At 51.0% G+C, this 13,113-nt stretch overlaps 1 protein-coding gene across 5 annotated transcripts in view; it reads left to right on the forward strand.

Moving 5' to 3' along the window:
- MTUS2 (microtubule associated scaffold protein 2) overlaps nt 1-8,532 on the forward strand; it is a 688,859-nt gene extending 680,327 nt beyond the window's left edge. For 4 of the 5 annotated variants that reach the window (XM_024257582.3, XM_054528634.2, XM_054528635.2 and 1 more), the window contains exons 13-16: nt 1,997-2,095; nt 3,184-3,303; nt 5,855-5,952; nt 7,757-8,532. In XM_024257582.3, the coding sequence (XP_024113350.2) occupies nt 1,997-2,095; nt 3,184-3,303; nt 5,855-5,952; nt 7,757-7,970 (531 nt within the window). In that variant the 3' untranslated portion in view covers nt 7,971-8,532. 5 annotated transcript variants of the gene reach the window in all.
- The last annotated feature ends 4,581 nt before the right edge of the window (nt 8,533-13,113 follow it).

The raw sequence follows: 13,113 nt of genomic DNA on the forward strand, positions 1-13,113 counted from the left end.
CCAGCTACTCGGGAGGCTGAGGCACGAGAATCACTTGAACCCGGCAGGCTTAGGTTGCAGTGAGCTGAGATCATGCCACTGCATTCCAACCTGGGTGACAGAGTGAGTCTTTGTCAAAAAAAAAAAAAAAGGAAGTAACTGGAAAAGAGAACAAAAAAGAGGAAAAGAAACCTACTCAGGGAGGTTTGCAGACCCGGGTCCTCCACCATAAGAAAGTAAGCAGTCAAGCCCAGTGCTTCCCATGTTAGTGTCACTGTGTACACTTATTAGCATTCACAATATCACTTCCCATTATTTGGTGGGATGATACCATTTCTCTTGCCAGAAAAGTTCATGGGAGGCTAGGCATGGTGGCTCATGCCTGTAATCCCGACACTCTGGGAGGCCGAGGCGGGTGGATTACTTGAGGTCAGGAGTTCAAGACCAGCCTGGGCAACATGGCGAAACCCCATCTCTACTAAAAATACAAACATTAGGTGGGTGTGATGGTGCACACCTGTAGTCCCAGCTACTTGGGAGGCTGAGATGGGAGGATCGCTTGAGCCTGGGAGGTGGAGGTTGCAGTGAGCCAAGATCGTACCACTGCACTCCAGTCTGGGCAACAGAGTGAGACCCTGTCTCTGTCTCTGTCTTTGTCTCTCTTTCTCTCTCTCTATGTGTGTGTGTGTGTGTGTGTGTATCTATGTATCTATATCTATATCTATATCTATATCTATATCTATATGTTTTTTAGAAGAGTTCATGGGAGACCCTAGTTTCTGTGTTTTGATATTACAGAAATGGTGCTGAGCAAAGAGCTTTGGACTGGTCTGCATGAGTGAGACATGAAGGGTGAAGGTCTTCTTGGGCATCAGTGGTCCTTTCCCAGCCTGTGGTCCTGAGAGTCATGGCCGGAGCTGAGTGGGGCAGGGTCAGCGCAGGTGCATCTGCCCTGGGACCTGGGGAATGGGTGCAGTGTCTCCGTAGACATGCCTGTATTCCTTCAACCTGCAGGTGGAGAGCAGCCAGCTGCCTGCCTAGCTGGCAGGCATGGGAAAGTTGAGGGCTGGGAGTGCCAGTCTGGCCACAGGGCGGGTCTGAGCAGGGAGGAGGAGACTGTGTGGAGTCAGCTTACGTGGCAGCTCCTATCAAGGACATGCGACCCAGTCCTGAGGCCAGGAAGACTGTGTGGGAGCCAGAGTGAAGCGGGAGTGAGAGGGAGCTGGCTGGAGGTAGGCACTGCCAGGAGAGCTGGCCGCGAGAGGAAAGGGAGGCAACGGGGCTGGGAGGATGCTGTGTTAGTGAGTGTGCACTGCACCTTGAGGGCAGTGGGGTAGGACATAGGGGAAGGACAGGTTCCGATTTGCACATTAGAAAGAGTGCCTGACTGCAGTGTGAGGGCAAAGGAGTGATAATTCCGAAAAAAAAGAGGAACCGTGCCAGGAAGGAGCCGGCAGAGTGGCCTGAGCTCAGGGGAGTCTGTGGGTTCTAGGGACATTCAGGAGGCAGGATGGCAGGACTTGATTATGGACTTGGTGATTAGAAGGTTTGGTGATGTGGGAGGGGTCCCAAGGGAGAGAAAGAAGTCAAGGAGGGTTTGAAGGGTTCTGGATTGAGCTTCCTAAATGAGAATACATCTTTGAAATACATTCATCACAGTCCTTCCCAGAGCCGGGGCTAGGTGCCTCCTGGACAAGAGGCACCTCTGAGGATTCTCTCTGAGGATTGTCTGCCTCTGTGGGGTCAGATGTTGTGAAATGCCCCCAGTTCACAGTGTTTTTGTGGTGTCTTCCTGACAAAGCACTAAGAAGGAGCGACCGAGGGCAGGCGTTGGGGGAAATCATCCTCTGTCGTGTGGTTGTGGGGGCTCTCCTTTGGCACCTCTTTCTTCAGCCCCAAGGGAAACACTCTGAGGATGCCCAGGGCACAGTGGTGGCCCGCTGATCACAGCTGCCCAGGCTATGGTGGCTGCTGTCTGTAGTGGCCCCAGCTGGACTTCTTGTATCATTACTTGCAGGACCAGGTGGACACGCTGACCTTCCAGAGCCAGTCTCTGCGGGACAGAGCCCGCCGCTTCGAAGAGGCCTTGAGGAAGAACACGGAGGAGCAGCTGGAGGTAGTTTCTGGATTCCAGGCTTCCAGCCCCGCAGGGACCCCGCCCCAGCGAGGCAGAGGGACTCCCTCAGCAGTCACGTCCCAAGACAAGGCCTCTCTGTGAATCTGCTGCCAAAGTGACAGCTGGTCACGACCTCCCCTGGATTTTTAAACAATTCCTGTCAGCAGCTCTCCCCTGAGACAGACAGCAGCTGTGGGTTTCTCCAGCTACGTGTTATTTTTGCCAAATTCCACAGCATTCCCCAACTGGAGTCGTGGGGCTCCTATGATAAGCATGGTCTGGAAACCACCCCCCCTCCCCCGCTGGCCTGACCACCCCTTCCAGCCCGTTCTCCCACAACTTTTTAAGCTGACGTGGGGCAGCCTTGGCTGCAGCATGCGTTCATAGGTTGAGGGGGATTTTTTCCAGAAAAGCTGGCAAAACTCCTTCCTTCTAACATGGGGTTGCCAAATAAAATACAGGACACCCAGTTAAATTTGAATTACAGATAAACAAATTTTTGAGTATAAGTATGTCCCATGCAATACTTACACTGAATTTTTTTAAATGTCATTTATCTGAATTTGGATTTAACAGGACACACTATATTTTAATTTGTTATATCCTGCAGCACTACAACATGACTTTTTCTAAAATGGCTTTTCTGCTTCTTAAACCACTTTGCTCATTTCCTATGCCTGAGCTCTTTATGGGCATAGGTGGGACCTATAAGAGTCCCAGCTACCTGGTGAATCAAGTCGGCCGGGTGAATGTTAAAAGCCAGTGTTGGGTTTACTCTTTCTACCCCATGAATTCCCTGCTGGGCATAGGCTGGCAGCCCCCAGCAATTCTGGAGTCAGACTTTCCAGTGGTTGATGGCCATGTCTCATCTGCTCCTCCACAGAACTGGATTTTAGGAGGGTTCTCAGTGGGAAACTAGCAGGGCCCCTTTATCAGGGAAGGCTGTGAGCATCCTCTCTCTTTGGTGTTGCAATTGCCATCAGGGCGCTTGTCCCAGGAGGATAGATTTAGCTGAATTCGTGACATTGGTTAATACTGGGTTTTGCCGGGAGCCCTGGTCAGCAGCTCATGGCTCTCTGCCTCTGTAGATTGCATTGGCTCCTTATCAGCACTTGGAAGAAGACATGAAGAGTCTGAAGCAGGTATTAGAGATGAAGAATCAGCAAATACATGAGCAGGAAAAGAAGATTCTTGAGCTGGAAAAGCTGGTGAGTTGGTCTGTTTGCTCGGGAGAGTAACTAACCTCCATGACATTCCTGCTGTCATCACTGATGTCATCGTTGATGGTGTTCAGCCAGGTGTGTCTCTTACCTGCCCATTGCTTACACCTAAGCAGAAAATCCCACAGCTGGCCTTTCCCAGGAAGCTAGGAGCTCTCATAAGGAATCTTGGAGGTGGCCTCACCTTGTCCAACTCTGGAGCTTTCCTGACGGGCAGCCTCTTTCTGCTTCGCCCTGGTTTTCCCACAGTTGTGCTGTCTCCTCGCTCTCTCTTGGGGACATGTGGGGACCCAGCACGATGCAGCATCCCTGATGCCCAGGCACTGCACGGAGCACTTTCCCCGAGCCTGCTTCTAACTCCTACGACTGCCTGTGGAGCAGCTGCCGCCACCACCCGCTTTACAGATGCGGAGATGGCGCTAAGGAGTCCTGGCTCAGTGCTTTGAGTCCTCACAAGGCAGAAGGGGCCAGGGATCTCCCTGGGGCCCTTTTTATAAGGGTATTAATCCCATTCACGGAGGCTCACCCTCAGGACCTAATCCCCTCCCCAGTTCTCTGCCTCCTAATACCATCACTTTGGGGGTTAGGTTTCAGCATAGGAATTTGGGGGGACACAAACATTCAGTCCAGAACAGAGTCCTTGCTCTCACCCACACTCGCCCACCTCAGCCCGCCAGCGTGGCTCCTGCAGAGCTAGCAAAGGGCGCTCCCTAGGGGGCACAGAACACCCAGGATTTCACCCCCTAGCCTGGGGCACAAGCCCCCGGCCAGGGCTAGAGTCCCAGAAAAGTGTGCAAAGGGAGTGGAGGAGAAGCCTCCTTCTAAGGGCAGCCCATCTTGATCTGGAAATTGGCCCGAGGATCTCAGATTCTTATTTTTTCCCTTTATTATTGTTACTTTAAAAATAAACTTTTGATACTATCAAAAGTAAATATGTGTACTGTGGAAAATTATGAAATAAGATAAACAAAAAATAAGCGGATTATAACATCATATTCCTACCAGTGCTTATACTTTCCAGAACTTTTTCTCTGTAAGGCAGTATCTGCGTGCACATGCGCACAGGCACACACCCACACACACAGCCCACATATTATACTGTATAAGTGTTTTATATCCTTAGCTTGCCGTCTCAGGCAGGAACTGATCATCTCATCACATTTTTAAAGTTCCCCATTTGTGAAATGTCCCTTGCATCTGTATAACCAAGCCAGGGGCTGATCTAGGGCCACCCACTGCATTTGGTGGCCATGTCACCTCTCTCTCTGGAAGCATCCCTTTTTGCAGACATCTCTTGCTGCACGGGTGCAGTTAATGGGGGCAGACCAGGTGATGCTGGATTGTCGCCAAGATTCTGGGCAATGCTGACCACTCTGCACCCTCCAGCAGCCCAGGACTTCCCAGCTCAGGCCAGGCCTAGGGCTGGTGGGGAGCTACAGGACAGCGCTTGCCTCAGCTGAACCCTGCCTTGCAGCCTTGCCAGTGTGGGGACCAGCTGTTCTGAGAGCAGCCACCCATCTTCCCCCTCCTGGCTTGGCCATTTGCATTGGGTCACCAGCAAACCTCTGGGTTTACTTGGCTGATTTTAGCCATGCTCCAGGCTTTCTGCCTGCCCATATGGCTTCTCATCCCAGAAACCTTTCCAGGCAAAAAAGAACCTACTTGATCACTTCATCTCCTGGGAGCAAAAGTGAGGGCTGGGTGAGGTGCCTTGCTGAAGAGGGGGGACAGAGGCCAGTCCTGTGGCTAGGATTCCTAAGTCCTGTTCATGGACAAGGGACAGTTTTCTTTAAAGATTAACCACATTAACAGTGAACTTGTCACATTCTTTTCAGAAAATAATTTATTTCTAAATTGGTCTTAGAATGAAACTGTACTTCAGCTAGGTCTCAGGCCCTCGAGGACACGCTAACAGAGGGAAAGGCATCAATTGCCGGGGAGTAACAGCCATGGGATGAGGGGTTTGGGGATAGTGTATCCAGCTTTACATTCCTTGGGCTTTGCATTCCTGGCTGCCCGTAGCCTCAAAAGGAAAAAGCGTGCTTACATTACTTAGATTTCCTCCCTCCATTGATTCAGAATGTCATGTCATGCACGCACGGCTAGCCAAGGATGCTGCTACAGTGTGGTTGACCCTTTGGGAAGAACCATGAGACCCAGTAGTCAAACGAGGTCCTAGTGCTATTCATGGCTTATCTCTGACAATGGCAAGGGCCTGGGGACACTCACTATAAGAAATACATTTTACATCGGAAACACACACACACACACACACACATTCACACATAATATATATAAAATAAAAATATCTGAAATTTGCTACCTACGGTGCACATGGGCATTTTCTGTTCTGTTTCATTTAAAGAAGAAATGCTCGTCACATTCCTCTGGCCTGATTTTACAACCCACTAAAGCATTGTGAACTGATGTTTGCAAAATGCTGTTCTTGATAATCCTCCAATGCCCAGAGCTGAGGGCACCGGTTTACTCCCTATTTTATGGCCTTGCTAGAACCTCTTAAACACTGTTTCCTTTGTAGGCAGAAAAGAACATTATCCTAGAAGAAAAGATCCAGGTTCTCCAACAGCAGAACGAAGACCTCAAAGCAAGGATTGACCAAAACACAGTTGTCACCAGGTAGGTGGGCTGGGTGTCACCTACAAAGTGACTTTCCTCTTGAGCTTCTTTTTGTTGCAACATCCAGTTTCCCTCACTCTGGCCTGTGAGTCTTTCCCCACAGTCTCTTGCTGTTTCCCCCAAGACCTGAAGAACAAGAACACACCCCTGTGGCCATCTTGCCTATTCCTGGCCACATATCAACGGGTCCCACCTTGGGAGAAATGAGTGAAATCAGCAAAAGTGTGCAGCAGGGTCCTCCTGCAGCACTGGGAGGGGAAGGGGTTTATTTTTGGAAGAGATTAGGAGAGGAGGGCCAGCTGGGTGTTCCCAGGCTAAAAAGAGAGCCACCACTGGCTGATACCCCAACTTCCAGAAATTCACAATTTCCATCCAGGTCTTGCCTGTCCCTGTGGGGCGCTGCTCTGAGGCGCCCCAGCTTTCAAGGAAGGGTGTTCAGGCTCTTCCCTCACACAGCACAATGTGGGGATAAAGCAGGGTTTTGGCTTCATCAGCTGCTCTTCCATGAGGGCTGAGCCGTATCAGTAAGACCCAGGCCGGAACCTTTGCCCACTCAGCTCATCTAGGCTCCTCAGCGCTCACCCATGGTGTGTTACCCTTGCACACATAACTCGTGCATATGCATACACTCACATGCACTCACACAGGCACTGCATGCTCACTTACACACACACTTGCATACTGCCACTCATGCACACTCACTCTCATACACTTATGCACACACTCACTCATACAATCCCTCACACCTATTCACATGCCCTCATGTTTGCACACTCACGTGCACGCTTATCTTCACATGTACATGCTTATTCTCACATGTGCATCCTCTCACATACATACGCTCTTGCACACATGCATGAATGGACACACAGCCATTGCCCCCCATAACTAAGTCCCTAGTACAGGCATTTTGTTCTCACCTCAGAGGCACATAGGAAAGGCTGTGCTGGGGGCAGCAGGCTCCCATTTCTCCGGAAGCTGCAAAGGTGCCCTTGTCAGCAGAGCAAGTGCAGACTTTATCCAACAGAGGTGATTTTTCTGGACCTCAGTCTGTCCAGCTTTAAAATGCATAGGTACTTATTCCTGTCAGTTCCTCAAAGGTGCTGTCATTCTTCAAAAATGCAACAAAGCAAGCAACTCGGATTGATTTTTTCACCCACCAGCCTTTATCGGCAAACATTAACTGAGCATCTGTTATGTGCCTAGCACCAACTGGATGCTGGGAGTTCAGCATGCAGAGCCTTGGCCTCTGTCCTCCAGAGCTCCCAGTCTAGCAGGCAGACACAGACCCCTAGATCAGCATTTCCAGCAGGGGAGGACACCTGCTGTCGTGGAGGCACAAGCCTGGGGCAGGGAGGCCAGGAGAAGGCACTCCCAGCTTCCTGGCAGTCTCAGGAAGGCCCGCGGCTTGTCGCTGCTCTTGTGCTGTTGTCATTGTCAATTGCCAGCTGCACGGCTGTCTCTCCTTTCGGAGCCTCCGGGCAGCATACCCACTCCAGCTCTCCACTTCCCTCTTTTCAGTCGCTGGCCTTTGCTCTGTCCAGTGGACAGCCAGTGCCTCCCCTGACCGGGCAGAGGGGCTGTGAGATGATGGGTATTGACCAGAGAGGCTCTGGGAACAGATGTGTCATTGGGCCAAATGGAAATCATGATTCAACCAAAGTTCTTGGTCACTGGGTCACCCTGGTCCCTGTTCTCCCTGCGGGCATCATGGCCTCCTCCCTTTTCCCCACACCATTGTCCTGACCTCAGGTTCAGTGTCCACTAGCATGATTGCTACTTATTTGTCATTGTGCCCATGCAGACAGCTGTCGGAGGAAAATGCTAACCTCCAGGAATATGTTGAGAAGGAAACCCAGGAGAAGAAGAGATTGAGCCGAACCAATGAAGAGCTGCTTTGGAAGCTCCAAACTGGGGACCCGACCAGTCCGATTAAACTCTCGCCCACATCTCCCGTTTACCGCGGCTCCTCCTCGGGGCCCTCCTCTCCGGCCAGAGTCAGCACAACACCCAGATGACGCCACTACACGGCCTGCGGGAGCTCCGGCTTCTCGTCCTCCGGTCTCCACCCTGAGGGAGCACTGACCCGGTGCCGCCGGAGCTGGCCCTGTGCGCATGCTCAGTAGCTGCGAATGCATACTAGGCGCGTCCTCCTCTGATCCCCGTGTAAGACTGCCCTGATGTTGGCACTTAAGAACGTGTAAATGGTAAAGTCTGATGTGCAAACGTTTTACCATAGTTAGAGCCAAAAGAAAGACACTTGCAGTTGTTCTTGAGCAATGAACTTTCACTGCAGAATTTCAGGTTAGTTACAAAAAGCTCAGTTTTCAATATACATTGAATAATCATTGTGTACTGCACCGATATGTGTGTATATTTAGATATACGTATATACACATGCTGCGGTTCTGAATTTCATTTTTTATAACATGAAGTGCTGACATATTTTAGTGAAGGTCAGCAGTTTTCTAACTTGTGCCTAAGAATTATTGGGAAATGAAAATGCATTTCTATCTAGCTTCCCAGGAATATTTCTACCCAAAATAGAAAAAGGAAAAAAAAAAGATACAGAGAAGAAGCGCCTTTCAACTCACCACCAAGTGGTACTCTCTTTAACACGAACACCAGCTATTTGTGAACGGTAACTGCCTTTGGAACAATCAGCTTCTTAGACAACATGATGTGAGATCACTATTATTCCATTCGCAAGTTTTAATTATTGATACTCCTGTCATGAGCAGATAAGGGAGAGCAGTGGGAAACCCTACGGGGGTTTAGCAGTTTTGCAGATGTTACTCATGACAGTGACTCACCTCTAATAGTCTTGTAAACACAAGTTTTGCTTTTTTCCTAAATGGCATCTCAGACTCGGTCATTAAGCTATTGTTGCACCCTCCGGAAAACATGGCAGAGCATGACCTTTGAGTAAGAGTGAGGATGACCTTGCAGATGACTGTGCCCATTCACGCTCCATCCTCATGAAGGAAATTGCTGCCAAGGTCTGTATTTTGACCAGGCACAGAGGGGGAACATCACTCCAGCTTTCCATGTGGTTCACTCTGATGCGATGCTGTAAATGATCAACTCGTTGAAATAGGACCCTCAGGCCCCCATTTCATAGCAGCCCCCCTTCAGTTTGGTTCTACAACTCAACCCCTTCACTGCACATTGAGATGGCTGAGGGGTTCTAGCAGGGGCTTCCAGAAAAAAACACCATTTCTGTTCTGGGGGACCAGTTCTGAGCTGTGCTAGATCATCACATGACCACCCAGAAACCCACTTCCACTTCCTGCTGGATGATCAGGCAACGCTACTGCTGACCGTGCTCCCATCTTAGACCCAGAAGGTTCTCCCAAACAGAGGAGCCCAGTGAAACAGCCAGCCAGGGGGCACCAGCTCCTGGACTGGCATCTGTCTCTAAAACAGTAGAATTAGGATATGAACAGTACTCATATAGTGGTATGGAAGATTAGGAGCATGATACACAAAAGGAAGAAGTAGTTTTAACAGATATGGTGATGATAATGATGCCCTTGTTTCCTGTATGCGACAAAGACCCTGCGCTTTCTCCCTGAGACCCCCCAGAATTGTCCAGAGCACAGGCCTGTCTTTGAGTATGCCCAAGGCAAGAAGAACCATGAGGGGGTCCTGCAGGGGCCGGAGCCATGGAACGGGGAAGAAACAGCCTGCGGACGGGGTCGGCTTGTCCAGGGCATACCTACTCGGCACACGTGTGGCCAACATGAAGGCAGACATGGTCCCTGGCCCTAGCATGAGTCCAAGCTGGGCTTCCGGGCCTCAGGTGCATCTCCAGCCAACCTCCAAGGGTCTTGCTCCTTCTGGGGATGTACACAGTAAATCCACATGGAAACACCACCATTTCTCTTTGCTTTAGTGGCTCTGCATGATACTGTGATATTGAGTTGGGCATTCCATTAGAGTAGATCATGCCACATTGACTAAATACACAAGTATTTATTCCAGTAGCAGGCACAACCTGCGAACACAAATTCAGTTACAGCTTAGCTGTCCGAATTAGGAACCGCTTACATAGCCGCACCTGCTAAACGCAGTTACACAGCAATACTGACTTCCGTGTGATGCTAGAACGTGGTACAATGTATTAGGCTGCTGTGGTCAGAGTTGTAGCATTGTTAGCACTAAGTAATTCCTCATTAGGTGGACTTCGGTGAGAGCTTTGCCCTAACCCGCCCTGACCTTGGGTACTTGAGCTAATTTCCACGTGGCCCTGGCTTCGTGGTTTTTTTTTTTCTTTTGTTACGGACACCCATCATGTATGGCTCCTCATCTGAGCCATCACCGCTCCCGAAACACATGGGGCGGCAGCTGCTGTGCCTCCTTCTCGATTCTTCCACCCCCCACACCATCAGAATTTGGATTTCTCTCCACGTGGCGTCTGCCTCTGTCCCCTTCCAGGCTGGAGCGATGTTTCCACGTTCGGATGCTGCAGCCTCCGCACCTGCCTCAGACAGACCCACCAGATACCACCTGTCTCTTCATGGCATTTGGGAGATGCATGGGCGGCCTGCCCCCACCGCCGCCCCTGCCCACCACATGCTGGGACAAGGTTCTGGCTGGATGTCAGAATGGATGGGGGTGGGGGCAGCTCTGGCCGTGATTAGTTGAATGAATGGGGTCACAACATCCCTTTTCCTGACCCTACAGTTTGTGTTGCATATTTGTGTTTAACTCTAAAGCCTATTAAAATAAACTTGAGGGACTTCCTGCGATATCTACTTGATGTAACTGGAGACCTATCCCTCTCAGGCTGGGGATCCCAGGCAGGGAGGCAAGGGGGGTGGCATTTGCAGGCTGGACCCCTTTTCTGTGTGTGCCGGGGTTGGGTGATGGTCCGTGAGAGAAGTCTAGAGACCCCCTCTCCCCTGACTCAGCAGGTCCCAGGTCCCTACGCCCACCCCTCCAGCCTGGAGTCTTGAGCAGCCCCTCCCCTGGACGTGGGAGCTCAGTGCCTCTGCTCTGCAAGGCCGGGTGCGCTGGAGTTGGCTGGAAGGAGGACATAAAAGGTCATTCACTCATTTCCACCTGAAAGTGCTTGCTCCCCCCATCCCGATGGCCTTCAGTTTGGGCTGCAGCCGGTTTAGCCAGCTCGACCTCAGAGTGTCCCACAGGTGTCTGGCACCGTCACAGTGGAGACAGCTGGGTTCGCAGGTTCCCTGTGGTGGTTTTGCAGGGTTTGTGGGAGTGGCAGCTATTTTAGGGAGATCAGCAAGTCCCTCCTGAACAAGTAGTGAACAACAGACCCTTTGTAGACACACAATTCACTTCCGGACCTCACAGGGAACACCCCAGGGCCACCTCTGGGTCATCCTAGTGTATCAATGGCAATCTAGTTATTAATAATCTATCTGGCCACGTGTCCTAACCTGTTTGTTTCTTTTGGGGTGTCCTGAGCACCCTTCACTTTCATAATGACCCCCTCCCATTGTCCTTACCCTACCTTATGCGGTAAACAAGGCAGGTGGCAGCCCTCCACGTAACAAAGGAGCAAATGGGTGGCAGCCACCAGCACGAGCAGGAGGTGAGATTAGAGCCAGCTTTCCACCATCCATGGAGAATGGTGTCCCCTTCACCAGCTCATTTGCAGTAGGCAGAGGAGACTCTAGAAGTCACCTCACTCACTGACTTCCTCTGTGCCAAGGAGCCCTGAGAGCCTGGCTCTCCCTTCGTGGGAGACTTGCATCCCCCTAGCAAGAAGGGAGTTATGGAGTTAAGCACAGGTGGAAACCAAATGGTTGGACAGCTTCCCACCTGTGATTGGAGTTGAAGGATGTTCTCAAAGCCATTGCTGCATCAGTGTGTATGCTTCGAGCAATGACTCTGGGATTGCACCCTGTCACCTCATCCATGACCACCAAGCGGTGAGGAGGATCCTGCCCACCTGAGAGTCTGTCAAACGCTTAAATACACACACACACACACACACACACACACACCCCCACAATCCTGAAGGCTGGTAAGCCATTCTGGTGCTTAAGACAGAGCATGTTAATTCACTTAAATTAAATTTGCTAAATACGTTTTTGTTAGCCAGTCTGCATCTCTCAAACCTCTTGCCCCAAATCTCATAAAATAAAACCAAGACAGACATCTGGTGTTTCTGAGGGCCAGGCTTGGGTCACTCTCACCGCAGCATGATGATGCAGTCCAATCTTCCTCGCTCACTAAGTCGGGAAGTTTTTCCCAGTGCCAGCGCCAGGCAGGGTCGGGATGCCCTGCAGCTCCGAGCTCAGATGGCCCTGTCCCTTGTATGTGTACAGACCTCCTGGGTGCCCATGCCTCCTCCCTCTAAGGCACTCACACCACAGACACGAAGAGAGCACCTGCCACGCAGCTGCTGGCTGTGCATAGCGGCTTCTCACATGACTGCACTGCCAAATTCACACGGCAGGCACTGGGCTTCGTCCCTCCTCCTGCACCGTGGGAACAGCGGTTCTGAACCATCTGGCACTCATCAGGTGCGTTGTTTTAAGGAGAATTTAAAAGCATCCATGGCGAAGTCCCACCCAGCACAGCTTTTTCTTCCCCATGCAGTCTCAAATCCACTGGGATTAAGTGCTCAGCCACACCAGGAGCCAAAAAGCTGTTCCCCTCAACAGCAAACATACTGCTTGTTTCATTCCTGAAGACTTTTCCTCACATTGTGTTTTTTAAATGGCTGTATTTATGGCTGAGTGGACAGGCTTAATTTGGTAAAACTGGTGTTCCCTTTGAACCGGGGCTGATGGGATTATCTGTAGTTGGTTCCAGCCCTCCCTGCTGCAGCCTCAGACCCTGCCCAGGTCTGTGTGGTGTAAGGGCTGGGCTGAAGTTGGAAGTCAGGCCAGCACCCCAGGCCATGGCTCCACAGGCTTCCTTGTTGCTGCGAATGCCATTTGGGGGCAGTTTTTTAATGACCAGAGGTGCTTCATAACCAAACTGTGCAAGGGAAAACTTTCTCCAGGTGGTGCCCCTCAAGCCTCCAGCCTGGCATCGCCCCACGGGACCTTGAGGAGCCACTGGTCAGGGTTTTTGAAGAGACTGCTCAAAGACTTGGCACAGCCTTTTCAAGCTGCCTGTGCGGCACCAAGAAGTAGCCACTAGGTGGCAGTGTGGCGCTGCAGGAACTGAGGTCCACCTTGC

The sequence above is a fragment of the Pongo abelii genome, chromosome 14 (assembly GCF_028885655.2).
Source record: "Pongo abelii isolate AG06213 chromosome 14, NHGRI_mPonAbe1-v2.0_pri, whole genome shotgun sequence".
NCBI lineage: Eukaryota > Metazoa > Chordata > Mammalia > Primates > Hominidae > Pongo > Pongo abelii.